The sequence below is a fragment of the Labeo rohita genome, chromosome 7 (genome assembly GCF_022985175.1).
Source record: "Labeo rohita strain BAU-BD-2019 chromosome 7, IGBB_LRoh.1.0, whole genome shotgun sequence".
Classification (NCBI taxonomy): domain Eukaryota; kingdom Metazoa; phylum Chordata; class Actinopteri; order Cypriniformes; family Cyprinidae; genus Labeo; species Labeo rohita.
In genome coordinates, this window is record NC_066875.1 from 51,533,442 (window position 1) to 51,560,136 (window position 26,695).

General features: G+C 36.7%; 3 protein-coding genes and 1 pseudogene across 5 annotated transcripts; all 4 read right to left on the reverse strand.

Annotated features, from left to right (window-relative positions):
* Window positions 1-628: 628 nt before the first annotated feature.
* Window positions 629-6,292, reverse strand: LOC127168989 (protein translocase subunit SecA). The gene is made up of 2 exons (XM_051116178.1): window positions 6,071-6,292; window positions 629-5,025 (listed from the first exon to the last, which is right to left on the reverse strand). Exon 2 carries the CDS (start codon window positions 4,970-4,972, stop codon window positions 1,571-1,573), a length of 3,402 nt encoding a protein of 1,133 aa, XP_050972135.1. The 5' UTR covers window positions 4,973-5,025; window positions 6,071-6,292; the 3' UTR covers window positions 629-1,570.
* A 493-nt stretch (window positions 6,293-6,785) lies between these two features.
* Window positions 6,786-10,711, reverse strand: LOC127167514 (uncharacterized; annotated as a pseudogene).
* A 4,354-nt stretch (window positions 10,712-15,065) lies between these two features.
* LOC127167819 (uncharacterized) lies at window positions 15,066-18,097 on the reverse strand. The gene is made up of 3 exons (XM_051114074.1): window positions 18,059-18,097; window positions 17,405-17,550; window positions 15,066-17,086 (listed from the first exon to the last, which is right to left on the reverse strand). The coding sequence occupies exons 2-3, from the start codon at window positions 17,503-17,505 to the stop codon at window positions 15,496-15,498; spliced, it is 1,692 nt and encodes a 563-aa protein (XP_050970031.1). The 5' UTR covers window positions 17,506-17,550; window positions 18,059-18,097; the 3' UTR covers window positions 15,066-15,495.
* Window positions 18,098-23,489: 5,392 nt separating this feature from the next.
* LOC127167820 (uncharacterized) lies at window positions 23,490-26,333 on the reverse strand. Of its 3 annotated transcripts, none has more exons than XM_051114076.1 (3): window positions 26,285-26,333; window positions 25,566-25,716; window positions 23,490-25,232 (listed from the first exon to the last, which is right to left on the reverse strand). In XM_051114076.1, exons 2-3 carry the CDS (start codon window positions 25,622-25,624, stop codon window positions 23,639-23,641), a joined length of 1,653 nt encoding a protein of 550 aa, XP_050970033.1. In that variant the 5' UTR covers window positions 25,625-25,716; window positions 26,285-26,333; the 3' UTR covers window positions 23,490-23,638. The 3 variants fall into 3 exon arrangements, with proteins under 3 accessions (XP_050970033.1, XP_050970032.1, XP_050970034.1); XM_051114075.1 differs by having other exon boundaries at window positions 25,566-25,719; window positions 26,285-26,326; XM_051114077.1 differs by lacking the exon at window positions 26,285-26,333 and having other exon boundaries at window positions 25,577-25,686.
* Between the last annotated feature and the right edge of the window lie 362 nt (window positions 26,334-26,695).

A 26,695-nucleotide genomic window follows, 5' to 3' on the forward strand; every position in this document is an offset into this window, starting at 1 on the left:
CATTAGGATTTATTTTTAATATGATGAAGTAAACTTCCCACTGAGCTGACCGTGACAATTAAAGGGTTAAGAGCAAAAAATGCACCTCTTTTATTTCTGATTGTGGCTGTGTGTGTTTTGGGTTTTATATGACTTTTATATATGGGTTTTTTTCTTGGATGAAAATGAGGCTGTGATGGATAAACCTAGTCTTTACAATGACACACACTGTGTATAAAGCCCTACATATACTTTCCATAAGTCACAGCAAACCCACACCTGTTTTATTTTTGAATGCATGTATAGTTACATTAATTACAATACATTACATTATATAAAGAAAAAAATTATGATGTGCCATTGAATTACTAGAAAATCATGCACACCCAAGATGGTTTTGGACCCATTCAAACTATTGCTTCAAAGATGTTAGAAAAATTATTTTTCTTTGAAGCTAGAAACTGCCACCATCTTAAAAATATAATAATAATTTTAATACAGCAAAAACTAATCAACTAATGTAAGTAAAACATTCTCAAGCTTAATGAACGCAAGTAAACACTCCAAGTATTACTTACAAACAAAAGGATAAATAAATATATTAATCAAAAATACAAATAAAATAATAATTTAAAAAAATAGTATCTTTTTAAAAAAGTTTTTTTTTTTTTTTTTTTTTTTTTTAACGTAGGTCTATCGAAAGGCTATTACAGAAACAGACTATACAGATATTTTATGAAGTAATAAATGTTAAAATAAAACACTGCAAAATCTTCACTGTATACGTTAAATATGATTCTTATTAAAGTTAATAAGTGATTCAGTCAAGAAAAGTAAGTGATTTTCTCTTTTTCTTTTGTTGTTTGATTAATATAGTATTTATGACATGGTCGGCTGCTGCAGGTTTACGCTGCTGTCACTTTAAGATCTGACGCACAGATCAAATATTTTGGTGCATCAGTGTTTCTCCCAACTTTTCAGGTTTACTTAAGACAAAACCAACTTTATTTACATGAATAGTCTCTAAGACGAACATATGTGTAGCAATAACAGACCCTATTAGAAACGAAAGAGAACTCTGTATTCACACACTGACTGAGAGGCGCGTTCTGTGATCGCGCTTTGAGTGTGTGCGCGCATAAACCCGTCGGCTTTCAAGTAGCCTGCTGGACAAGACTTAAAAAAACATGCAAGTACTAAATATCACTAAATGTCAGTAACATTTCCGTCAACTTTCTTTGGACTGGGATATTTTCCGAGTCTGAAAGGCTTGAGTCCGAGTCAAGTCCGAGTAAAAATGAATCCGAGTCCGTGACAAGTCCGAGTCGCCTAAAAATTCTACTCGAGACCGGACTCGAGTCAGAGTTTTTTTAAATTTCAGCATTCATGAAGTCTTTCATAATTCAGTCCAACTAAAAATGTGCTTCTCAAACGATAAAATATGAAATGTGTCATCAGGAAGAATTCATGTATGTGTGATTAGAATAACAATTCTTAAGACATAGCCTATATATTAGACGTTTGCACAATAGCGATGTATTTGATGCTTATGTAAAACTAACAGCATACCTTTGTACCTTTGTGAAATTTGTTACTTCATAAGTTTTAATATTTTTGACACAAGGCCACTAGCAGAAAATAGGGTGTCTAAAGAGAAAATTTCCTCAAGACCCAATGACATGATGTGCATAAGCTCCGTCTCCAGATCACCTAGAAGTATTTGATTACTGAGTATAATGTGCACAACCAGAAACAATGGATGTTTTTCAGTCAGGCTCACATTTCCTCCTATGCTTGCAGCTCTCTTCAACTTCATTACAGCTTCTTGAATGTTCATCTTGAGTAGATTTACAATCATAAATTTAATTTTAAACTGTTTTGAGAGCAAAGTATCGCCTTCTGTTTCTGGCACATGACTTGATAATTGGATATATATCAGAATATGTGCCAGATAAGATTTGTATGAAACAATTGCTTTGTCAGCCTTTTCCAGATCAGCCAATGCCCGAGTGATATAACCAGTGTCTTTCTTCTTAATTGTGGCCAGTGCACGATTATAGAGAGGAATAATCTCCCCAGAGGCACCACCCTCTAGAGCTTTGGTGTACATCTCAATGCTCTCAGTAAGGCGTCCCTTCTCACGGAGTTTGTTTCCAGACCTGATGTAATAGTAGACCATAGATGATGGAGACTGTTTGCTCATAAGTTTCTGCTTCGCACTCAACAAATCCACCTTTAGCTGTTCCTTCAACATCTCAATAGTCTTTTCCTCACTGGAGTGCATGAGGAGCCACAAACCCCAACACTCATGAAGAGAGGACACAATTACATCAAGCTGGTCATCTTTATCATCTTCATAAGCATTGTCCAAAAGATCAAGGTAGACAAAAAAAAGCTCTTCCTTTTTCAGGATTTTTGGAATGTCTTGTGCAAGAAACCCAGAGAGTCTGATGTTTACCAGAATGTTTCTAACATCTTTTGCCTTTTCTAGACTGCATTCCTGTGATGGGAATGAATTTATGGTTAGGAGGTCTGTTAGAGCAGAGGTCACTGCATCATGAGTCTGAGAGCTGTGATTTTCCAGGTAGTAATTAACAGTTTCCTCAAATAGAGTCTCTTTGAGACTATGCAATTTCTGTATTAAGCTGTCCAGATGGCTGAGTAAGCTGGTCAGAGATGGGTTTTCACCCATCACTAGTTTAACTAAGTCAGAGAAATGACTGCTGCACATGATGAGTTGAGCGGATCCTGGATTCCCTTGGCGAGCCGTTCGTCCAAATGCTTGCTCTTCTACACGGACATTCAGAGGTAAGAAGGTTTGCACCACAAACAGACCTCCTGCCTCATTCACAGTTTCACTAACCTTTAGGTCTGTACCTCGACCTGCTAGATTAGTTGCAATGATGATGTCTCCCGCTTGAATGGTTGAATCTGTTATTGTAGAGTTATTCATGTTGTTATTCACATAGAGTTTTAGTTTGTCTAAAGAGATGGTGACTGAAAGGGTCCTGTAAAAGTTTACTGCACGATTGATTGTTTCACAGATGACGAGAGCTGCTCGTGGACCTCGGTAGACTGTGGAGGACACTTGATATTTAACAACATTGCAGACAGTCCTGATCCACTCGTCCTCTTCAGGTATCACCAGACCTTCCAGCTCATAAAGTTTCCTTCGCCTAAATGAGGGAATCTTACACGTCTCAATTCCATTGTAGAGTTTCTTCAGCATGTCAAGCTCTGTTTGGTCCCCCAAGGTTCCTGTGACCCCATATATTTGGTTTGTGTATTTCTTAAATAAACCCACATTAGACATGAAGTTTGTGATTAGAGTCATATTGGACAGTTTAGTTTGATGTTTCATTTCCAGAAACTGCTGAAGTCCTTCCCCCCATTTCATGTCATTCTGTACAACACCAGTGCATTTGTAATCGACAGGAGCGACTCCAACTCCATGAAGGACGTATTCGTGGCCTAGAGTCATTTTTGTAGCTAGGAAGGCATTTTCAATCCATGTTTGTACCTTTCCATTAATGAGATCTTCAAGGCCTGGGATATGAGATTCCATTTTTATCTTTATTGATTCAGACTGAAAAGCAATTTGAATTGTTTGCCCCATGGACATAATTACTGAGTCCTCCTCAAAGTGCACAACACGACATTTTCCATTTCCCAAAAGAAGAACAGATATTTCTTGTCTTTCACTTGTACATGCAGGACTGATTTCATTCAGGCTCCTTAGAGTCCCATCAGGCCTTTCCTGGTATAATTTGAAGAAATACTGAGGAAATTTCCCCACAAATATGGTTAAAAAAGCCACCATTTGCACAACACTTGAATTATCTAGCTGTTTTAACACATTTTCCAGGTTTTCTTGCATTTGCATTGAAGATCTTACAGGCATAATTCCTGAGTCCACAGCCATCTGCACAATACTGTGTTGATCAATGTTTTTATTTTTAGTAATGATTTCGGACAGAACCTGAGAGAAGAGCTGAATGGGACCTAAAATCTCTCCAGTCTCAAAGTGCTTCAGTTGGTTGATTTCAAACCAAATTTTGGCCAGTATTCCATTGAGAGATTCCATTAGCGGGATCTCAGTGCTCAAGTAGACCACTTCAAGACCTTTGTCCAGCATTAGTGAGTCCACCTCATCCACTATAACACACTGAAACTCTCTCTTAGATCTCACATCTTGTCTTAGAAAGCGTTGTCTCAGCCAATCAGCTGCAAAACTGTCAGATGTGCCATAGACCACATGACATTCATAACACTTCTTCAGCTTTTTCTCTTCCGATTTATTGGTGTTGACGTCAACAGTGATTTTCAGTTCCTTATAAAATGCAGACCATTCTTTAGCATCTCTTTCAGCAAGTACAGGAGAACTGGAGATGATGTCAGGGGTTTTTCCAGTCATGGCCTGATAAGCTGCAAACATTGCCACGATGCACGACTTTCCTTCTCCTGTTCCAACCTGAACCAGTCGACTTGATTTAGAAAGAACCAGAATGCACCAGCTCACCATCTGAGTCAGTCGAGGTTTATATTTCATTGTCTTTTCTACAGCTTTGCAAAGTCTAAACAAACTTTTCTTTTTTTCATGTAGATGTGGTGCTGTAGAAACTGATAGACATTCCGACACAGAAGACACAATGTCTTTTACCTCTGCCATAGTTTGCTTATCAGTATCTGATTGTTCACAGATTTCCTTCATAATCTCATCCAGTGTTTTCTTATCAGTGTTTTTGGCTATTTTATTCATTTTTTCCTCAACATGATCCACAATCTTACCATTTGATGTCAAATCTGACACACTCATTTTATGAATCTCCACTTGATGAAGATTTTTCATCATCCATGTGTAAAAATCTTCATTTCTGCCATTAAATTGCTCCATGAGGGTATTAAACAACTTTACAACATCTTCTTTTTCCCACTTTCCATTCCTAAGCAGGGAAATCAGTCTTGATGACAGCAGTTTTCCTGATGCCTCCATTTTCAAAACTCTTTAAATGCAGTTATGATATTTTCACAATGCAGCATGCCTGTCTGTGGTTTAAAAAAAAAGCACACATATAAATAAAATAAACGTACACTAAATTAACGTATTTCTTAAATAAATGTATTTATTAAATAAATACAAAAATAATTACAATAAGTACAACAATAGACTTCTGCATAAAGTGTTATATGTTTTGCTTTTTTTGTTTTGTTTGTTTGTTTTGTTTTCATACTTTCTCCTCTAAGAGCGCATTTATTAAAAATTATTACCATTTGAGACCATATTGTCGGAGTTGTCACAGCAAAGCTCTTCTTGAGTCATTTGTGACAAGTTTCAAGGGAGTAGCATTATTATCTGTATAAGAGGAGGATGTCTATGCTGCTCTGGAAGTCCCAGCAATATTAATCAGCTTTAGTTTGTCACGTGATTTAAAGCAACATGAGCTGCTGTACTTTTAGACAGCATGTTTTATGCAAATCTATGAAACTATGCATGGCTGAATCCAAATTCTGACCTAATAATAATAATACTAATAATAATACCTTAATTTAACATTCAAATTCCAGCCAACAAGTTACTTGAATATTGTTTCGCCTTTTTGTTCGCTACAGACACTGCGTGATGTTGCCTTTCAGCGTATTCTTTCACTTTCATTAGTGTTGGTAAGTACCTAAAATAAAATTGTTCCCTTGTCCATACAGGTTTCTTTGTGTTTTAGGTGTGGTGGCATGCTCCTTCACCGACTGGTTATTTTTGCTGTCTGGCAATGTTTGACAGGGCTGCCATGCTAGTTTCTGACATTTTTCTCTTATCGCCCTGAAAGTTTTATTTATTTATTTATTTTTAATATATTAAACAATAGCGATGGAGAAACTGCTCACTGACTGGTGGTCATCCAATCAGAAGACAGTGTACACTTAATGCGCGGCAAATTATAAAAGGCTACTTTAAAACATAATGAAGCTTTTAAACATTGTTCAACTGAGTAAACATTGTTTTATAAAGTCATGTGAAATATCAGTAATAAAATAATGAAATCCAGTACAAATAGAACAGGATTCATTGCTTGATTTAAATGCTGTTGTGACTCACAAAACTTTTTGGTGGCCGTTGGTTTTCAGCAAGTAGTGTTGTGTTCGAGTCCACCTATGCCAAGTCCGAGTCGAGTCCTTGTTGTCTTTAACCAGTCGAGTCCAAAATGTACTGAGCTGGACTCAAGTCTGAGTCCAAAAGGGAAATAAACACTACTGTTTAGGACTAAATACTACACTACTGTACAGATATTTTCTGTGCTGCTGCTTTGTTTACTTTCATTTTCACTTTCTCTGTCACCACCTCTCACATCAGGATTGGAGGAGAGGACGAATTAAGAGGAAGAGTACATATATACCGGGGCGATGTTTAGAGACTGTGAGGGTGTTTATTTGACCAGAAACATTGTGTTACATTCCCATTGGAGCAGGGCGGATCCAATCCTTTATGAGGCGCTACAGAGAAGTTCATTTAACATCTTTGGCATATTCTATAGGCCTATAGAAGTTAAAATTGTTTAAAACAGATTATTTACAGCTGTGTATTTAGCATTGAAAACTTTGGAACAAGGGTAAAAAAGTGACAATAATAAATGATGAATGCATGACAGAAAGTTTCAAAACATTTTTAAGTGACCTTATTATATACCACATTACAAAAAATTACAAAATTATTTACTTATACCAGGAAACCTTATTATAACTGAGTGAAACACCTGTGTACAGAGTCAATTTATTTTCTTATTGTAAGCATGAGAGCATTGTCTTATACATGTTCATTGTCCACCAAAGAAAAGATCTAGTTTTGCCAGGCCAGCTTTAAGATAACTCAGTGCGTCTTTATTGGCTTCTTCTGCTTCAGCTTTTCTCCTCATTTCCTCCAGCTCTCGGGCCCAGTTTTCTTTCCCAGCCTCCCTCACTCTGGGGATGAAGAAGTTGAGATGCTGAAGAGTGAAGGCAGAGTCTGGTTTTAATGCGATCTGAGACAGACGGTTGATGGTCTGGTAAGCTTCAGACAGAAGATTTGACTTTTGGTCCTCAATCTCCTTCAGATCTTTATCAGTATCATCCATTATGACTGAAAACCTCTTGGACTCTTCTTGGGATTTTTCATATTTCTTTTTAAAGTTCTCAAACTCCATAGTCATGCTTGAGGTGCTGATAGCATATTTCTTGTTTTCTTTGACGTGTTTGCTGTGGTGACACTTATTTTTGCACACCATGCAGTGGCCGTTTTTCATGACTTCACATTTGCTGGGATTTGAAACCCACCAGCAGTCAAACTCATGGCAGTTTTCCTCACAGACGGTGCAGGTCGTTGCCTTCCTGTGCTTCCATGACTTGCTCTCAATGGGCACCTTTATTTTAACTGTCTTTTTTAATTGAATTGAAAAGTTTCTGTGTTCCTTAATCTTGTCCTTGTTTTGTTTCATTGCTTCCTGAATCTGAAGTTTTTCAGACTTTTTCAGTTCCTTCTCTTGAACCCGTAGCTGTAAGTTGCTGATGGATGCTTCAAACCGAATGCGCTCCAACAGGACATCTGAAGTCAACTCTAAACTTCTTCTGTTAATTTCATTCAGAGACTGAAGGAATTTCTTCATCTCGTCCACGCTGTCTTCCCAGGCGTCTCTTTGAGCACGAACTTGACGTTCTTTAGTGTGTCGGGCATCAGACTGACGGTTATTGAATAAGAAATAAACAGGTTGGCCACTTTTGTCTCGCCTGCAAGGAATTTTAGCTTTATTTATGGCACCAATGACATTTTGGGTGGCAGACCATCAAAGTGTGTGATTAAAAACACAATGTTGTTCACAATATCTTTTCCAAACAAAGACAGAACTGAACTGATAATGTAATGCTGTCTGTCTGACAGACGATTCTTAGATGCTTGTGTCACAAAACACACAGCATCGACTTCATAAACTCCATCATTGCTCTGAAACAGAGTGGCTAAATTCTCAGCAACTTCCAGATCTTTTTCCAGTCCTCTAGTGTCTCCGTAGCCTGGAGTATCAATGATGGTGAGAGACATAGCACCCTTTACGGGAAAGACCTCATACATTGTGATTTCAGAGGTTTGTGATTCTGATTGATCTCTGGCTGCTTCTTCTGTGATTTCATACCATATTTCATCTTCAAACTTCACTCCCAGTAAGTGGTTGACCATGGTGTTGATGAGAGTCGTCTTGCCGACACCGGTCTCTCCCACCAGCAGAACAATTTTGTTTTTTTTACTGGCATCTTTTTTCCCAAAAGTCCATTTTCTGACTTTCCCATATTCATCAAGCACAGTTCTTTCGGTATGCATACGGTATCGTTTCGGCGGACCATGATGAATAAGAGTTGGTTTGCGTGGTGGAAGACTTGGCTGCCTGTAAAATGAAGACGGAGATACTATTTTCAACCACGAACATTAATAAATAAATGGCTGATAAAGCGTAGTATGCTTGTAATTTTATTATGAATTCAACATCTGTGTTATCATAGCGACCAATCAGTGTTGTCATAACATCATTTGCAGCTCTAGCATTATTAGTCATATAGCATTTCAGCTTTTTTGGTGTCTACTGAAATTCTGAGTTTGTGTTTTTTGTTGTTGTTGTTGTTGTTGTTGTTGTTGTTTTTATTGTTATTATTTAATCATTATTTATATATATATATATATATATATTTTTATAGAGTAATCTTTGTAACATTTTGATATGAAACAGTTTTTCGTCTTTTAATCTCCCGCCCGCTCCAGCAAACATTCTATTGTTGTATATAATTTGTGTGCATGGTCATTGCACTACTTTCATCTCTTTTTGACTGATTCGGCTAGTTTGTCCATGCAGACCTGGTAACTCCTGCTGTATAGAGCAGAGCAGGCGCTTTCAGTTTAGAGCTGGAACATATGTTTTCCAACTAAATTATTTTTATTTCTATAAAAAGCAAAATGACAGTGCCACGGTGGGCAAGTCCTATATTCAGTGTGCGACCAAACACCGCCACTTTAGAAAGCCTGTTTATGTAACTCCATTATTTTTGCTATGCACCAAATCACGAGACGGCGGGACAGTTGAAACGGAACTATATTTTTTGACCGACTCCCACCTGCAGCAAAGGTAAAACTGCCCGCTTCCGTGAGATTTTGCATTGGGTCCTAAGGAATCCCTGGGATCCTAATCCCAGTGCAGCCCACTAGGTAGGGTACAACAGGGCTAAAGGCACACCTTAAGAAAAAAATGTGCCATACACTGCGCTTATAATGTATAATTGCAGATAAAATATATACATCTGTATTGAACATTTATTAAGCAACAGATGTATTTATTGATTTATTTATTTTAAATAATGTCTAAGTTAATACTTGTTCAAAACAGTCACTTTAGCAACGTTTGTACTATTTTCTGCTTATTTAAAAAAAAAAAAAAAAGGTCAATAAATATATTGTCATTAAAATATGCTAATATCGTAGTTAATATTTACTTTAGTCTAATATTTGCTGATGTGCCCTGAAAGCCAGTGAATTCATATATATACCATTACAAAAAACACCACACTTTCTCTCCAGTGGCTAGCGTTTAGACTGCAGACGCATTATAAACGTCCTGAATCTGATCCACATAACCACATATAGGCCTACTGTTTAAAAGTGGCCCACAGAATCCAAATCAGATTCCACAGTTTGTGCTGTTCACACTGTCATGAGTTTATAACATGCATTTCTGAGGAAAATGCCAGAAATGACATGCAAATTTGTCCATGTAATACATGCATGGCTGCACTTGAATGGAGTTTTTTAGCCTCTTTAACTCAACTACTCAAAAACTTAAATATGTATGTATATTTTAATAAATCTGTCATGAAGGCAAGGTTTTCTGAAAACTTTCTTATGTGCAATTTAAATATGATTACAGCTCAGGTGATTGATGATCTTTTTTTTATATATATATTTTTTTTTAGTGTTTATGATAGGTGAAGTGTTATTGCATTTAATAGTTTGAGATCGGTTGTTAATTCAAACTCTGAAAGCCTTGTTTTTTTTTTTTTGTTGTTGTTGTTTTATTTTATTTTATTTTATTTATTTATTTATTTTTTTAATAGCAACTCTGCTTTGACTAGACCATAAAAAAGGAGGATTCTGCTTTATTTTCTGCTGTGTTATAGAGTAATCCCTGAATAAGTGACAAGTTAATTAGTTGCGTAAGGATTTACAAGTGATATAAGTGATATATCAAAGCTTTTTATTTATTTATTTATTTATTTATTTATTATTTATTTTCCTTTCTTTCTATTCTGGACAAAGACCATTCAATCCATTAGATGGCAACACAAACCATTTTACAGCTGGTGAAATGCTGCTCCTTCATTTCATCTTTCGTGCTGAATTTGGAACTGACTAGTATCATACTTCTCTTACTATTCATGCCATAGAATGACATTGTTAGTAAAAATTAGTAAGAGTAATATGAGTGCGGTTCCAAATTAAACATCTGTCAAGTTTATGCCTGATCTGAACAGGATCAGTATTTGACTATTGCTGTATTTTTATAAAATGTTTTATCAAGCTTGTTCACACAGTATTACACACAATTTTAACAATTACTTTCATTTTTTTTTTAAATAGTAATGTTTCCCTCCAACAGAAAAGCACATGAATTTCAACTCACCTGATACTCATGGTAATCGCTTGACTAAATGTGTTCCTCACAGAAGAGCTTCACCGTCACTCTCCAGTCTGCTTACAGCAAAACAATTAATTACGTTTCAGAATGTTTTTGAAATCATCCATGTAATAAAACATATGCCCTGTCAAAACACTGAGATACAACTGTTGTGCTATTAAAGAAATAAAAGTGAATATCCTTACACACCTGCAGTCTGTGTCGAGGAAATGCTGACTGGCTGTCCCTCCCTCCTTAACCAAATATCTTCAGTGGAATCTAGTGTTTTAATTTCAAGTCACAGATGTAATCTCCAAAAAAATTATTTTAGACTAAATATAAGATAAACTGTTGTGATTATCTTCAATCAACAGTTATATGGGATATTTATATGATCGTTTTTGAACTTTTAACCAGAGATGTTAAATGTTGAACTAAAGAAACATAATCACACTAAAAACATGACTTATCTTTTTACTTTAGTGCATAAAACTCAAAGTTGTTTCTGGGTCAAAGTGACTAAAAACGGTGTCACATTTGTTTTCTTCCTCATTCCATTTTCAGAATGCAGATAAGATCAGAACCAAGAATTTAGTGACAAATGAAGTTCATACGAATGAAGTGAGATCGTTGTGTAAGCTGGAATAAACTTCAAAGATGAAATATAAGGTCTACCCAGGGCCCAGGGAGCAGTTGGGTGTTTAGTGCCTTCAGTTCAGTCTCACCTTAGTCATGGTATTAAAGGTGGACGAGCACTGGTCATTCATTCCCCCCACCTATAATCTCGGTTCCTAGACTTGAACCCATGACCTTTGGGTTACAAGTCTTGACTCCCTAACCATTAGGCCATGACCGCCTCAAAGAGTGTTTCCTGATCAGGATCGAACTTGGGCTGCAATGGTGAGTGCGCTGAATCCTAACCACTGGACCACCTTTTTTTCTGCTTTGAAATAAGTCATTCGGAGCTTAACAAACATGTTAACTTTATGCCGATTGTTTTCAATTCAAGAGAACTTCATTTCTGTGGTTGGGTAATTTAGTTTCTTTTCCACTATAAGAATGTCCACAGATTCCAATCTAGGATGAATGATTGTTTAACAAAGCTGTCAAGACCTTCAGATAAAATAAAACTGAAGGGTCATTCCGTGTCAACTCAACCAGAGGTCCCCGGCTCAATTTTTGATTTTGCTCAGAGCTATTTATTCTGAAGAAAGATAGACATGTATAGTGATGAAAGCCAAAATATAAAATGTCATGGATGAATATTTACTGAGTAATCCACTGTTTTGTAGAGGGAGGTCAAAACGTCAATTTTCACTTTAGATTCAGAGTGAAGTTACAGGGGGGTAAAAATGACTTCAGAAAGATGGCAGCATCATTATCTTATTTTTTACTCAGATTAATAGTTCTGTTAGTAAAATATGCTGACTTTAGCTATCCTTGTTGCATTATGTGCCAATGGTGACCATTCAAAAATGGGGAAACAGCACTTTTCAAGTTTATATCCAAAGTTTGTATTCCTGTAACTTAAGAAATATTAAAGATATCTTAATGCCCTTTTAGATATTGGATCTTAGCACACTTTCCTTTTAGCATCTTTATTTTAATGACCTATGAGATTCAGTTCCAAAGATATTGGAATTTCAATATGGCTCCAGGAGTAAATCGTTAAAAAGACACATTTTCAGTGGTCAAAAACAAATGTGGGTCAGATTGAAAAAAATATGATACTTCCTTTCTTTTAAAGAGGAATATCTGAAGAACAAATAATGTTAAAACTAGAGATGTATCTAATTTCTTTCTGTCATGATTAAACATACCTGTCTGACTGCTATAAATGTAAATAAATTAATAATAAACTAATAAGCTATAATAATAAACTAATAAAAAATAATAAACTTTTCTTTTGAAATCTTAATTTCCAAGCAATGAGGCTCCATGTCCAGATTGCTGAATGTTGGTCACTCTGTATACAGCTGAACAATGTCTATAGAAGAAATAATGTTAAAATTAGAATTGTATCTTGTATCTTGTATCAAAACAATTGCATAGAACATAGCTGTCTGAATGTTAAAAGTGCACTGTACTTGTCACACTGTACAATCCTAATCCCTGGGTTACTGTTATTTCTTTTTTTTTTTTTTTTTTTTTTGCATATCTGCATTTTAAACAGTAATGACTAGATAGACACAAAACTACATTTGGTTTTTGACCGCTGAAAATGTGTAAACATTAACGATGTTCTCCTGTTCTCCATATTGAAATTCCATTATCTCTGGAACCGAACCATACAGGCCCTTAAAAGTGAAGATGCCAAAAGGATATGATATCTTTAAAACTTCTTGAGTTACAGGCATGCAAACTTTAAAGAAAAACTTGACAAGTGTTGTTTCCTCATTTTTGAATGGTCACCATTAGCACACAATGTAACAAAGATTGATAAAGTCAATAGATTTTATTAATAGAACTGACAATCTCTGTGTAAAAAATAAGATAATGATGCTGCCATCTTTCTGAAGTCATTTTTATCCCCCTGTAACTTTACTCTGAATCTAAGGTGAAAATTGCCATTTTGACCTCCCTCTACAAAATAGTGAATTATTCCGTAAATATTCATCCATAACATTTAATATTTTGGCTTTCAGCATTATACATGTGTATCTTTCTTTGGAAAAAATATTAGCAAAATCAAAAATATGAGCCGGGGAAGTTTCTGAAATTTGGTTGATTTGACACGGAATGACCCTGAGGCTTCTTGAGCAGCAAGCAGCATGTTTATTTAAATACATAGTGTGTTTTTTTTTTTTTTTTTTTTTTTTTACTGTAACTGTGAGTAAAGTTTGTGTACTTTGAATCTTTCTGGAAGCTAAAAAATGCAACTGGACGAGTGACAGTATCACTCACTGTGCTTCTAAGGAAACAAACATTTTGATGTTGATCTTTGCACAGGATCCCCCATCACACACACACACACACACACGTCTGGTTTATTATCTTTGTGGGGACTCTCCATAGGTGCAATGGTTTGTATACTGTCCACACTGTATTTTCTATCCCCTTACCCTAACCCTACCCCTAAACCTAACCCTTACAGAAAACTTTCTGCATTTTTACTTTCTCAAAAAACTCATTCTGTATGATTTATAAGCTTTTGTACCCATGGGGACCTCAAGCCGGTCCCCACAATGTCAAAAATTTCAGGTTTTACTATCCTTGTGGGGACATTTGGTCCCCACAATGTAGCAAAAACAAGTACACACATACACACACACACACATTTTTCTACATGCAGCCCGGTCTCATTGTTTGCATGTATCAGGGGCTGTATCACATCTAGCTTCAGTGACATCTGCTTTAAATCTCTTTCTTTCATTTGATGGTTTTCAGTCTGAAATAGTTTGAAGTTTAATGTAGTTTTAAAAGGTTAAAGTTTGAATGTTTTGAAGGCAATACAGTCTCAGAGAGAGAGAGAGAGAGAGAGAGAGAGAGAGATAGATAGATAGATAGATATGTTGTTAACATGTTACTAACATGATTAACATGTAACTAGCATGTTGTTATAATAATTAGCAAGTTACTAGCATGTATTTAACATGATTAGCAAGTTGTTAGCATGTTGCTAGCATAATTAGAAAGTTGCTAACATGTTTCTAGCACAATTAACAAGTTAGTATGTGTCTAGCATTATTAGCAAGTTGTTAGCATGTTTCTAACATGATTAACAAGTAGCTAACATGTTTCTAGCATGATTAACAAGTTGCTAGCCTGTTTCTACCATAATTAACAAGTTACTAGCATGTTTCTAACATGACTAGCAAGTTGTTAGCATGTTGCTAGCATGTTTCTAACATCATTAGCAAGTTGCTAGCATGTTTCTACCATGATTATCAAGTTGCTAGCATGTTTCTACCATGACTAACAAGTTACTAGCATGTTGCTAATGTTATTATCATAGCTCTAGCATGATTAACATGTTACTACCATGTTGTTAATATGTTTCTAGCATAATTAGAAAGTTGGTAGCATGTTTCTAGCATGATTAACAAGTTGGTAGCATGTTGCTAGCATGATTCTAGCATGTTGCTAACATGATTAGCATGTTGTTAGCATGTTTCTAGCATCATTAGCATGGTACTTACATGTTGTTAGTATGATTAACAAGTTACTAGCATGGTGTTAGCATGATTAGCATAGGTAGACAGATGTATGTCTGATACTTCTATGTAGTATTTCTGTAGTAGTTCAAGTCGTATTTATATTCCAGTGACTTTTTACAGTTTGCACGTAGAGGGAGTAAACAAGTCAATTCAAGGACAACTTTGTTCACTTTTTTCTTTTATTGCCATAAAAATGTTCAACAATATAAACGTAATACACATTATTTCTACCTGTATACAATATGACGTTTTAAAACCTGATGGGCCAATATCATATTTCAAGAAAAGCATATATGTTAGATGTGACCTTCATCTTACACAAATTAAAATAGCGGTAATATGTATGATGTAACTCAGAGATGGAAAACCATCTTCTGGTACATAGGTCTTCTCGGCTCCTGGGGGCCCACTGTCCTGGAAAGTTTATTTCTGACCTGCTTCAGCACACCTGTGACTTTTCAAGTGATCCTGAATACCTTGATTAGCTGGTTTAGGTGTGTTTGATTAGGGTTGGAGCTGAACATTGCAGGAAAGTGGGTCCTCAGGAGCAAGTTGGAAGACCTGTGCTCTGTTACAGTATATTTAAATTCTGTAGGAACACCTGTGTACAGACAGACAGCAGCACTGATTTCTTATTGTAAGCAGCAGGCTTCTACCTTCATTGTTCACTGTACTGAATTCAGTCATTTCCCAGTCAGGAAAAGTTTTGCCAGACCAGCTTTAAGATAACTCAGAGCGTCTTTATTGGCTTCTTCTGCTATAGCTTTTTTCCTCATTTCCTCCAGCTCTCGGGCCCAGTTTTCTCTCCCAGCCTCTTTCACTCTGGGGATGAAGAAGTCGAGATGCTGAAGAGTGAAGGCAGAGTCTGGTTTTAATGCAATCTGAGACAGATGGTTGATGGTCTGGTAAGCTTCAGACAGAAGAATTGACTTTTGGTCCTCAATCTCCTTCAGATCTTTGTCAAGATGTTTCATTAAAACCAAATATGTTTTGGTTAGTTCTTGGGTGTTTTCATATTCCTTTTTTATAGAGTCATATTCTATTGTTGTGCTTGACGTGCTGATGGCATATTTCTTGTTTTCTTTGACGTGTTTGCTGTGATGACACCTTCCTGTGCACACGGTGCAGTGGCCGTTTTTCATGACTTCACATTTACTGGGATTAGAAACCCACCAGCAGTCAAACTCATGGCAGTTTTCCTCACAGACGGTGCAGGTCGTCGCCTTCCTGTGCTTCCATGACTTGCTCTCAATGGGAACCTTCTCTTTGACAGTCTTTTTGACTTTAATAGTGAAGTTTTTATGCCTTTCAATCTTTTCCTTGTTTTGCATCATTGCCTCCTGAATTTGAATTTTCTCAGACTTCTTTGATTCTTTCTCTTGAACTCGTAGCTGTAAATTGCTAATAAATGCTTCAAAACGAATGCGCTCCTTCAGGACATCTGAAGTCAACTCCAAACTTCTTCTGTTCATTTCATTCAGAGACTTAAGGAAATGCCTCATGTTATCCTTGCTGTCTTCCCAGGCGACCATTTGAGCACGAACGTATCGTCTCTCATTGCGACGGGCGTCAGCCTGCCGGTTGTTGAATAAGAAATAAACAGGTTGGCCACGTATGTCTCGCCTGCAGGGGATTTTAGCTTTATCTATGGCGCCGAGGACATTTGTGGGTAGCAGACTATCAGAGTGTGTGATTAAAAACACAATGTTGTTCACAATGTCTTTTCCAAACAAAGACAGAACTGAACTGATAATGTAATGCTGTCTGTCTGAGAGACGATTCGCAGATGCTTGAGTCACAAAACACACAGCGTCAACTTCACAAACTCCATCATTGCTCTGAAACAGAGTGGCTAAATTCTCAGCAACTTCCAGATCTTTTTCCAGTCCTCTAGTGTCTCCGTAGCCTGGAGTATCAATGATGGTGAGAGACATAGGACTCTTTACAGGAAAGACCTCATAAACAGTGATTTCAGAGGTTTGTGATTCTGATTGATCTCGGGTCGCTTCTTCTGTGATTTCATACCATATTTCTTCTTCAAACTTCACTCCCAGTAAGTAGTTGACCATGGTGTTGATGAGAGTCGTCTTACCAACGCCAGTCTCTCCCACCAGCAGAATAACTTTGTTTTCTTTACTGGCGTCTTTTTTCCCAAAAGTCCATTTTCTGACTTTTCCATTTTCATCAAGAACTTTCTTTTCTGTTTGTAAACGGAATCGTTTTGGAGAACCTCTCTGAATCAGAGATAGTCTGCGTGGTAGAAGTTTTGGCTTTCTGTAAAATGCAAATGGAGGCAAATGTTTGTCAGTGTTTGTGTAACAAGAAATTGAGACTAAATACCCAACAACCATTTTGTGATTTATGCAAAATGTAAACGTTTAATTAATAGTTTTTGAACATGAACAATAATCTAATTATTAGAAACAATGTTCTAAACTGTGAAGTTTTTGATGGTTGATGCCTACACCCTCCAAATATAATGAGCAAGTAAAAGATCAACATATACCTCTAGCTGGGCCGGCCTTAATACAACAATCTCGTTTTTGATTAAAATCATAGTTAGTCTAATAATCCATAAGAACATTTTCTTACTGCTTTATGGAGCCTTCTCTCATGCTGCAGCTGTGCCAACTGCGGTTTACAGTTAAATCCATTGTTCCTGTGGTTAAAATGTTCATCCAAGAATCAATCATTTACTTTCTCTCATGTCATTCCAAACTGGTATGACTTTTTTTCCACTGTGGAACACAAAAGACGGTATTTTACCATTGACAATTATTGTATGGACAAAAAAACACATTTCTCAAAATTACTTCTTTTGTGCAAAATTCTAATGTTCTTTTTTCAACTAATAAAATTTTACTTTTCTATGTAATGCTCCACATATTGCCTTATTCTAGTTAGCAAAATTCAATGCGTTACAAAAGGATCAAGGAAGTAAATTAGTCATATACTGTAGCTGATTTTGTTTGTTGAGTTAAATCTGCTTAAATATAAAGATTATATAATCTGTAGCCTGTACAGTAATATTTAAACCATTTTTAAAACTCTGAAAAAATACAGTCTGCACAATTTAGAACTTTCAAAAAAGAAACTTCGATGTCAATTCAACTTATGCTTAACAAACTTGCATACACTAAAAAATAATTAAGATAACTACAACAATATATATTTTACATGAAGCATAGTACATTTAGCTTGTTTTAAAAATGTTGTATTTTGTAAAGAGAGACCATTTACTTACACCATTCGAGATAATATCGTTGTGGAGTTCTCACAGCAAAGCTATGTCATTTGTGAAATGTCTCAAGGTACACAATAATAGAAACTATTTTTTTTTTTTTTTTCCAGTAATACCAGTTCAGTCTGTCACGTGGTTTAAAGGAGTTTGAGCAGGCTGCTTATATTTAGCCTACCTGTGAAACAGTACAAAGTTAGTACTGAATTGCCTAATCCAACAATTAGCATTTCTTCATTATAACTTATAACTCAACATACAGTACTGTAGCGATTTTAGCTCAAAGGGAAATGTGTATAAATAATTACAATTAATTATGATTAATTACAATTATTTATATCAATTGCCAGTAGTAACTGTAGCAGAATTAATTTTTCCATCAACTAATCTGTTCATCCAGCGAACATTCAGCATAATTTTTATATGAACTCTAAGAAATTATATTTTCTTGGCCACAGAAAATATCTTTCTTAAAGTACCGTTGCATTAGAGCATGTAGCTTGAATCGGAATCGTAAAGGGACATTAATTTGCAAGGCAGAATCAGAATCAAAACTCATGTAATTTGTGCACAATAGTTTATTAACGAAGGACTAACACATAACTAATCTAAACAAACAAACATGAAGTCACTCATACATGGGGGAATGGTCAGTGAGAAGCAGTTAAAGAGAGATAAGGAAATGAAGCTATGAAAAGAGTCAGTTAGCCACCTGAGCAAAACCATCAATGCTGTCTACAGCTTATACTAAACCTCTGTTTGTTTAGTTAAATGCACGATACTTGCATTGCCTTGGTCATTGAACAAGTGTCCAAATGCAGTCTCGGGTGAAAGTCTTGATGGTTTGGAGAAGTGGTGGTTTTGGAATTGCAATCACGTTCTTTCGGGTCTGAAGAGTGATGAACTCCAAAGATGTTTTGACTCGATGGTGACTGGGAGTTTCGTCCCATGTGAAAAGTGAAGAAGAACCAAGAGCTGAGAGGGACCCAGCTGAAGTCCTGTGATCTTTGGGGAATGGAAAGACAAGGCCGCAAGGCCTGGCGCGTGCTTAGGGAAGTCCTGAAGAGTTCTAGCTCATCTTCTTAGGTTCTAAAAGAACCACTGACTGACTGAGGCGAGTCATGAAGATAAATTCCAGGGTTGAGTGGAAATGTCTGGCTCTTTGTGGTCGAGAGCCACAGCTCTGAATGTTGGGGCCTGTCAGGCTCCCAGTGGGTTCCTCCCCATGGGCAGCAATTGGGAGAAGAGAGCGAAGTGAAGAGAGAGAGACGATCAATCGTTTGATGCCTTTAAGCTCTCTGGAGGCTGCGCCTCCAGGAGGTCCATGAACCAATGGTAACTTTCACCTTTGGAGGGAAAGTTTACGACTCTTTGTCTGTGAGCATGATGTTTTGCATATGTAATTCGATTGGGTGTTGATGCAAAAACTACTAAGGTTTCTTAAAACACTAATATGTTGCATAAGTATCAACATCTAATTTACACCATCTTTTAGATAATCAAAATACGAATTCAAAGAGACCAAACATGGCATAAGTGGGTTATACGACTAGTCATCTATCATAACGCATGCATAAAACAGTAGAAAGACAAATACAAATACAACAGACAAAATTAAAATACAATGCAGTAATACTGTACACAATGACCTGGGCTATGTGTGATAGGAAGGTCAAAGAAAGGTTTGCCTGTGAATGAAAAGGAAAGAGTCTATTTCTATAGGCATTGTGTCTTTCCTATGGGCAAATGTAGCATGGGAGAATGTGCATTCCTCTGGGCAATAAAACCTCTTATCAGATCGTTGTCCTGGCAACTGAGCCCCTTTTGGGGTGTTAGTTGCTTTAGGGCAGGGGTCACCAAACTTGTTCTTGGAGGGCCGGTGTCCTGCAGAGTTTACCTCCAACTTTCCTCAACACACCTGCCTGAAAGTTTCAAGTATACCTAGTAAGACCTTGATTAGCTGGTTCAGGTGTGTTTGATTAGGGTTGGAGCTAAACTCCGCAGGGACACCGGCCCTCCAGGACCAGCTCTGGTGACCCCTGCTTTAGGGGTTGTCTCCAGAGCTCCAGCATATAGCTGGCTTGTTGGGTTTAAAGACTATTTGTTAAATGTAACAATTAATGTATGTCTGATTGGTCCAGATGCTACAGTACCATACAACAAAAAAGGAAAAAATAAAAATAAAAATTTTAAATAATATTCCCTCTGCACTTCAGAAACTGTGGACTTCCACACATAGGAGGGTGCACATCACATATCTGACAGGAAAGGGCGTGGCCTCAAAATTGAAGGTGAACGATGCGACATAACACCAGCAAGGTTCACTCATACACTCATACTTCATTAACATCTCCTCACAATACACATTCATGGCATCTTTTTGACCACATTTCCACTTGTAACATAGTTTCAGTATACTTTTCAACATTTTTGAGACACTCAATTTTAACTGTAAGTTTGCTTGAACTTCCCATACCTCCTTCATCTTTCTAAGTTTGTCTCCATAGCATGCTTTTGTTGCAGTGTGTTGGCTTTGGCAAATAAAGCTGCTCTCTCTGCCTCTGCAGAGCTACTGTACATGCTGAAGTTGATGTTGACACTGATGTTGAAGTTTTAGGTTTCTTGAACAACATTTACAAAATTCACTGTATAATAATGTTACAAATGTTAAATCTTTTGCTCCAACCACTGGTTAATCAGATGATAGAAATAAGAGAAATACATTCCAGTAGACAAACATTTGAAGTTATGGTAGAATGTATGGCTAATGTGGGATATATAATGTTAAGTAATCAGCATTTGTAAGATTTATTCATGCTTTTTATGCCACGTTGGAATTATACACTTATTTTCTGTCATGGTTTTTGGACCCCCTGAATTAGGCTTGACGGTGAAAACAGCAAGTCCGTTGTCTTCCTCATTTAACTGGTCAGTCACTTTCAGAGCAGAAGAAACATGAGTACTAGCTTGAGAGTCAGGTTAAGGAACATTAGATATCCACGTCTCAACACTAGAAAGAAACAGGAATTCATTAGACTGTTCATTGAACTTCAGCATTTTCTCTTCACTTCTTCATAATATTCAACATCAACCATCAAAGACTTAACAATATTCGTTCAGCTTGTAAGATGTGCTATTTTTCCTGGTCTGGAGTCTTGTCTGGTCTGGAGCAGTAACTGCATTCAAGTCCTTCTAAGCTGAGCTTGGGGTTTGCTCTAAATCAAACTTATCCATTTTGCTCAAACAAGCAAATATCCTCTTTCCAAAGACAAAACTTTCAGCATTTCCAAGTCTTAACAATAACATTCAAATTCACCTTAGGATTAAATCAGCACATTGTTTCTGCAAGCACATACCTCTTTAAGATGATTTCTTTGTTTGCTGCCATGCCATGTGGTCTCAAACAGTCTATCCATTTCATTCAAGTTTCAAGATAATCCTTCTTCTCAAAGACATTCCATTTTCAAAATAAGTCTTTTCACATTTTGTAGTGGTAAATGTGTTCTAACTTCTCCTTTGTTTCTTGTCCACTATCCTGACATGTGCAGAGAAGGATAAATAGATCCAGATGCTTTGTTGAAGATTTATAACAGCAACATAAAATGTAGCTTGCAAGTTGTCACCAAGCCATTCTGCTTCCAGTCATGTCCTTCAGACATGTAAAGTTGCAGTCTTTGTGCAACTGCATGGTTGCTTACTGGTATGGGCAGTTCATCAACCAGTGGGTACTTGGAATACCCATCTACAGTAAGTAGGTACTGAAGTCCGTAAACCGTAAATAGATCAGATGCCAAGTATTGCCATGACTTTGTGGTTGTTTTGTGTGAAAAGAGAAGTTCTTTTGATTTTTTGCATAGGTACTACAGGATCTGCACATTTATTTTCAAAAACTGTGTTTATCTTTGGCCAGTATTTCTCAAGCCAACCTCTGTGTTTTTTCAATATCTTGTGTGGAGTTGAGTCAGAATGTTACCGGTCATAGATTGTGAGATAAGCATACGTTGCAGCCTGGGGGGCAACATGCAGAGGCTTTGTGCATATGATGACAAGATGTTTGTGGTCAGTGACTACAATGAATGGTTTGCCGTACAACTATACATGATATCGCAGCATATGGAAACTGCATACACATTTCTCGTTCACTGTTGCCTTGCACCAGTGCCTGTCTGTGATGCATCTACCTCCAATGTGAACGTGACTGCTGGATTGTAGCACTTTGAAGTAGCAAACTTCAGCAGTCGCTGTTGTCTTTAGGTCATCAAAGCATTTCTGATACTCTGTGTTCCATGACATGGTGTAAGTCACTTTACAGCAGTCCCCTCAAATTGTGGGTTTTGTCAGCAAGCTTTGGTACGTAAGATGGCAGGAAGCTCAGCATGCCTATGAATTAGTGAAGGTCTTCTTTGCTTTGTGGTGCTGACTTTATTTGTTTGTCATAGACTTTGACTTGGTCTTGTCTGATGCCCTTGTCTTTGTACAGGCTATCAAAGAAGGATATGCTGTGCTGCTGGATGATACACTTGTCTCTTTCCATTAGGCTTATTAGATTCCTGTCATGATCCTGCTCATCATTTCCACATACTCCAACATAATCTGCTTTGTTGATCACACTTTAAAGATCTATAAGAATTTTGTCCATTTTGGTTTGGAATAGGTCCTGGGACACACTAAGGTCAAATGGCAAGCTTCTTCTGCCAAAAGGGGTATGACATGTCATGGGATTTGTGATTTCTTATTAAGATCAAACAGTATCTGACTTTTGCATCTAGCTTGCTAAACACCCTTGCATTTGCAAAATTTGGGTTTAGTTCTTTAACAGCTGGAATTTAAGAGGTCACCTCTTTACGCTGGCATTTAGTTTCTGTGGGTCTAGACAGATTCAAAGTGATGATTTTTCTTTTTTTAATTGGTCTTGTTTGTTTAATTGGTATTGTTTGCCTTGGATGATGATATCATTGTTGTTGACCTTGGACATTGAAGCCTGCTTCTTTTTCTTTTTTTCATTTAATCTATTTTATTATTTACTTCATAATGCATGAAACTTTTTGTTTACACTACTTTCATTGTTACTACCATACATTTTATCATATAATCCAACTGATGTTAATGATTAATCAGTGAAGCCTTTGGCCTATCTATAGTCTGTGAGTTTGTCCTTTAATAAATTTACAGTAATTTAATAAGCATATACTACATATTCTCTGCAGTATTTCTGTAGTGGTTTATGTAAGTTTGCATTTAGCATGACTTCATTTACATTTATAGTACACTAAGAGAGTAAACAAGCCAATTCAAAGACAACTTTTTTTCTTTTATTGCCATAAGAAAGCAACAGCATACAACAATATAAATATAATACTCATTATATGTAATAGTACAAAATATGAGGTTTCAAAATTTGATGATGCAGTTTCATATTTTAAGAAAGTACATATTTTTGATGTGACCTTCATATTATTAAAAAAAAAAAAAAATGTTAAAGACAAAAAGCAGTCTCTGGTATATAGAAGTTTTGTAGAAACTCTTGTGGACAGACAGTCAGCTGCACTGATTTCTCATTATAAGCAGCAGTCTTAATCTTTCATTGTTCACTCCCAGTCAAGAAAAAGTTTTGTCAGACCAGCTTTAAGATAACTTAGAGCGTCTTTATTGGCTTCATCAGCAACAGCTTGCCTCCTCATTTCCTCCAGCTCTCGCACCCAGTTTTCTCTCCCAGCCTCCCTCACTCTGGGGATGAAGAAGTCGAGATGCTGAAGAGTGAAGGCAGAGTCTGGTTTTAATGCAATCTGAGACAGATGCTTGATGGTCTGGTAAGCTTCAGACAGAAGATTTGACTTTTGGTCCTCAATCTCCTTCAGATCTTTGTCAATATCACCTATTATGACTGAAAACCTCTTGGTTTGTTCTTGAACTTTTTCATATAGCTTTTTTATATAGTCATATTCTATTGTTGTTCTTGAGGATCTGGTGACATATTTCTTGTTTTCTTTGACGTGTTTGCTGTGGTGACACTTCCCTGTGCACACAGTGCAGTAGCCATTTTTCATGACTTCACATTTGCTGGGATCAGAAGCCCACCAGCAGTCAAACTCATGGCAGTTTTCCTCACAGACAGTGCAGGTCATGGCCTTCCTGTGCTTCCATGACTTGCTCTCAATGGGAACCTTCATTTTACTGGTCTTTTCGACACTAATGCTAAAGATTTTACTCTCCTCAATATTTTTCCTGTTTTGTCTCATTGTCTCCAGAATCTGAAGTTTTTCAGCCTTTTTCAGCTCCTTCTCGTGAACTCGCAGCTGTAAGTTGTTGATGTGAGCTTCAAATCGAATGCGTTCTATCATGACATCTGAAGTCAGCTCTAAACGACTTCTGTTAATTTCATCCAGAGACTGAAGAAAATGCTTCATGCCATTCATGCTGTCTTCCCAGGCATCTCTTTGAGCGCGAATGTAACGTTTCTCACTGTAACGGGCTTCAGCCTGTCGATTGTTGAATAAGAAATAAACAGGCTGGCCACTTTTGTCTCGTCTGCAGGGGATTTTAGCTTTATTTATGGCACTGATGACGTTTTTGGGTGACAGACCATCAGAGTGTGTGATTAAAAACACAATGTTGTTCACAATGTCTTTTCCAAACAAAGACAGAACTGAACTGATAATGTAATGCTGTCTGTCTGAGAGACGATTCTTAGACGCTTGAGTCACAAAACACACGGCATCGACTTCATGAACTCCATCTTCGCTTTGAAACAGTGCTGATAAATTTTCAGCAACTTCCAGATCTTTTTCCAGTCCTCTAGTGTCTCCATATCCTGGAGTATCAATGATGGTTAGAGACATGGGACTATTTACAGGAAAGACCTCATACATGGTGATTTCAGAGGTTTGTGATTCTGACTGATCTCTGGCTGCTTCTTCTGTGATTTCATACCATTTTTCATCCTCAAAGTCCACTCCAAGTATGTAGTTGACCATGGTGTTGATGAGAGTCGTTTTGCCGACGCCGGTCTCCCCCACAAGCAGAACAATTTTGTTTTGTTTACTGGTGTCTTTTGACCCATAAGTCCATTTTCTGACTTTTCCATTGTCGTCAAGCACTTTTCTCTCTGTATGTAGACGGTATCGTTTTAGAGAACCAGAGACATGAATCAGAGATAGTCTGCGCGGTAGAGGCTTCGGCTTTCTGAAAAAAGCAAACAAATGCAAATTATTTAGAAATATTTGTGTAGTGAGAATGTAAGACTAAATCAAATCAAAATAGAGACATTCTGTTATTATGTAACCATTTAATTTGCACTGTTTTAACATGAACATAATAAAAGTCAGTCTCAGAAACAATGTTTTAAAGCAGGAAATCCCTTTAAATATAGTTCATGTGTTAAAGATCAACAGTTTACCTCAGGCCAGGCTAGCCTTTATACAATAAAGACATTTTTGTAAAAAGGGTATAGCCTGGCTGGGCTTTTTAGAAATTATTATCCCCTGAATCAAGTAATGTATAAGAACAATCTCTTACTGCATATTTACAGGTTCATCTGTGCTGCTGTGCCGATGGTGGATATTGGGTAATTCCATTGCTACTGGGGTTAAAGGGACAGTTCACCCAAAAATGTACATGTCATCATTTGGTCACTCTCATGTCGGTTCAATCCTGTATGACTTCATTTCTTCTGTGGAAACAAATTAGATATTTGAAGAGTCCACTGACTGTCATTGTATATACAAAAAAACAGAGACATTTCTCAAAATAATGTTTCTTTTATGCATAATTCTATGTTTCCTTTCTTAGTCATTTTTGTGTAATTGCCCACACATTGCTTGAATCGTTATGCTTAATTTACTAAAGAAAGTAAACCAGTCGCATATTAAAAACATTTATATTGTTTATGATTTTGTGTGTTGAGTAGAATCTCCTTAAATATTAATATATGATTTAGTAGACTCTATAGAGAAGAGGAACCATTTTCAAAACTCTGGGAATTCAATCTTATCATTTTATACAATTTTACACATTTTAAAAAAGAAAACAACACAGATATCAATTCAGCCTCAGCCCAACTAACTTACGAGCAAAAGAAAGAAATAAAAATAAAGAAAGTTGAGATAACTACAACAATGCATATTTTACATGAAGAATAGCACATTTAGCTTTTTAAAAAAAAAAAAAAAAAAGTGTTCTTAAAGTATTTTTTTTTTTTCATTCTCCCTAAGAGAGCATGTATTTATAATACTTACATCATTTAAGACCATGTCGTTGTGGATGTCTCACAGCAAAGCTTTTGAGTCCTTTGTAAAAATATCTCAAGGAAGAAGATAATAATAGAAACCTGTTTTTTTTTTTCCCCCCCAAGTAATACCGGTTTAGTCTGTCACATGATAAACAGGAAAATTAGTGGGCTGGTTATATTTAGCCTACTGATGGAAACGGTACAAAGTTAGTACTGAATTGCCTACAATTCAACAATTAGGCTTTTCTTCATTATAACACAATGAACGTACAGTAGCATACGTAGAAAACTTAAATAATATTCTCTGTACACTTAGAAACTGTGGACTTCCACACACAGGCTCATGCACGTCATGAACAGTATCTCCTGCAGGCTTTGTTTGACAGGAAAGGGCGTGGCCTCAAAATTAAAGTTGAAT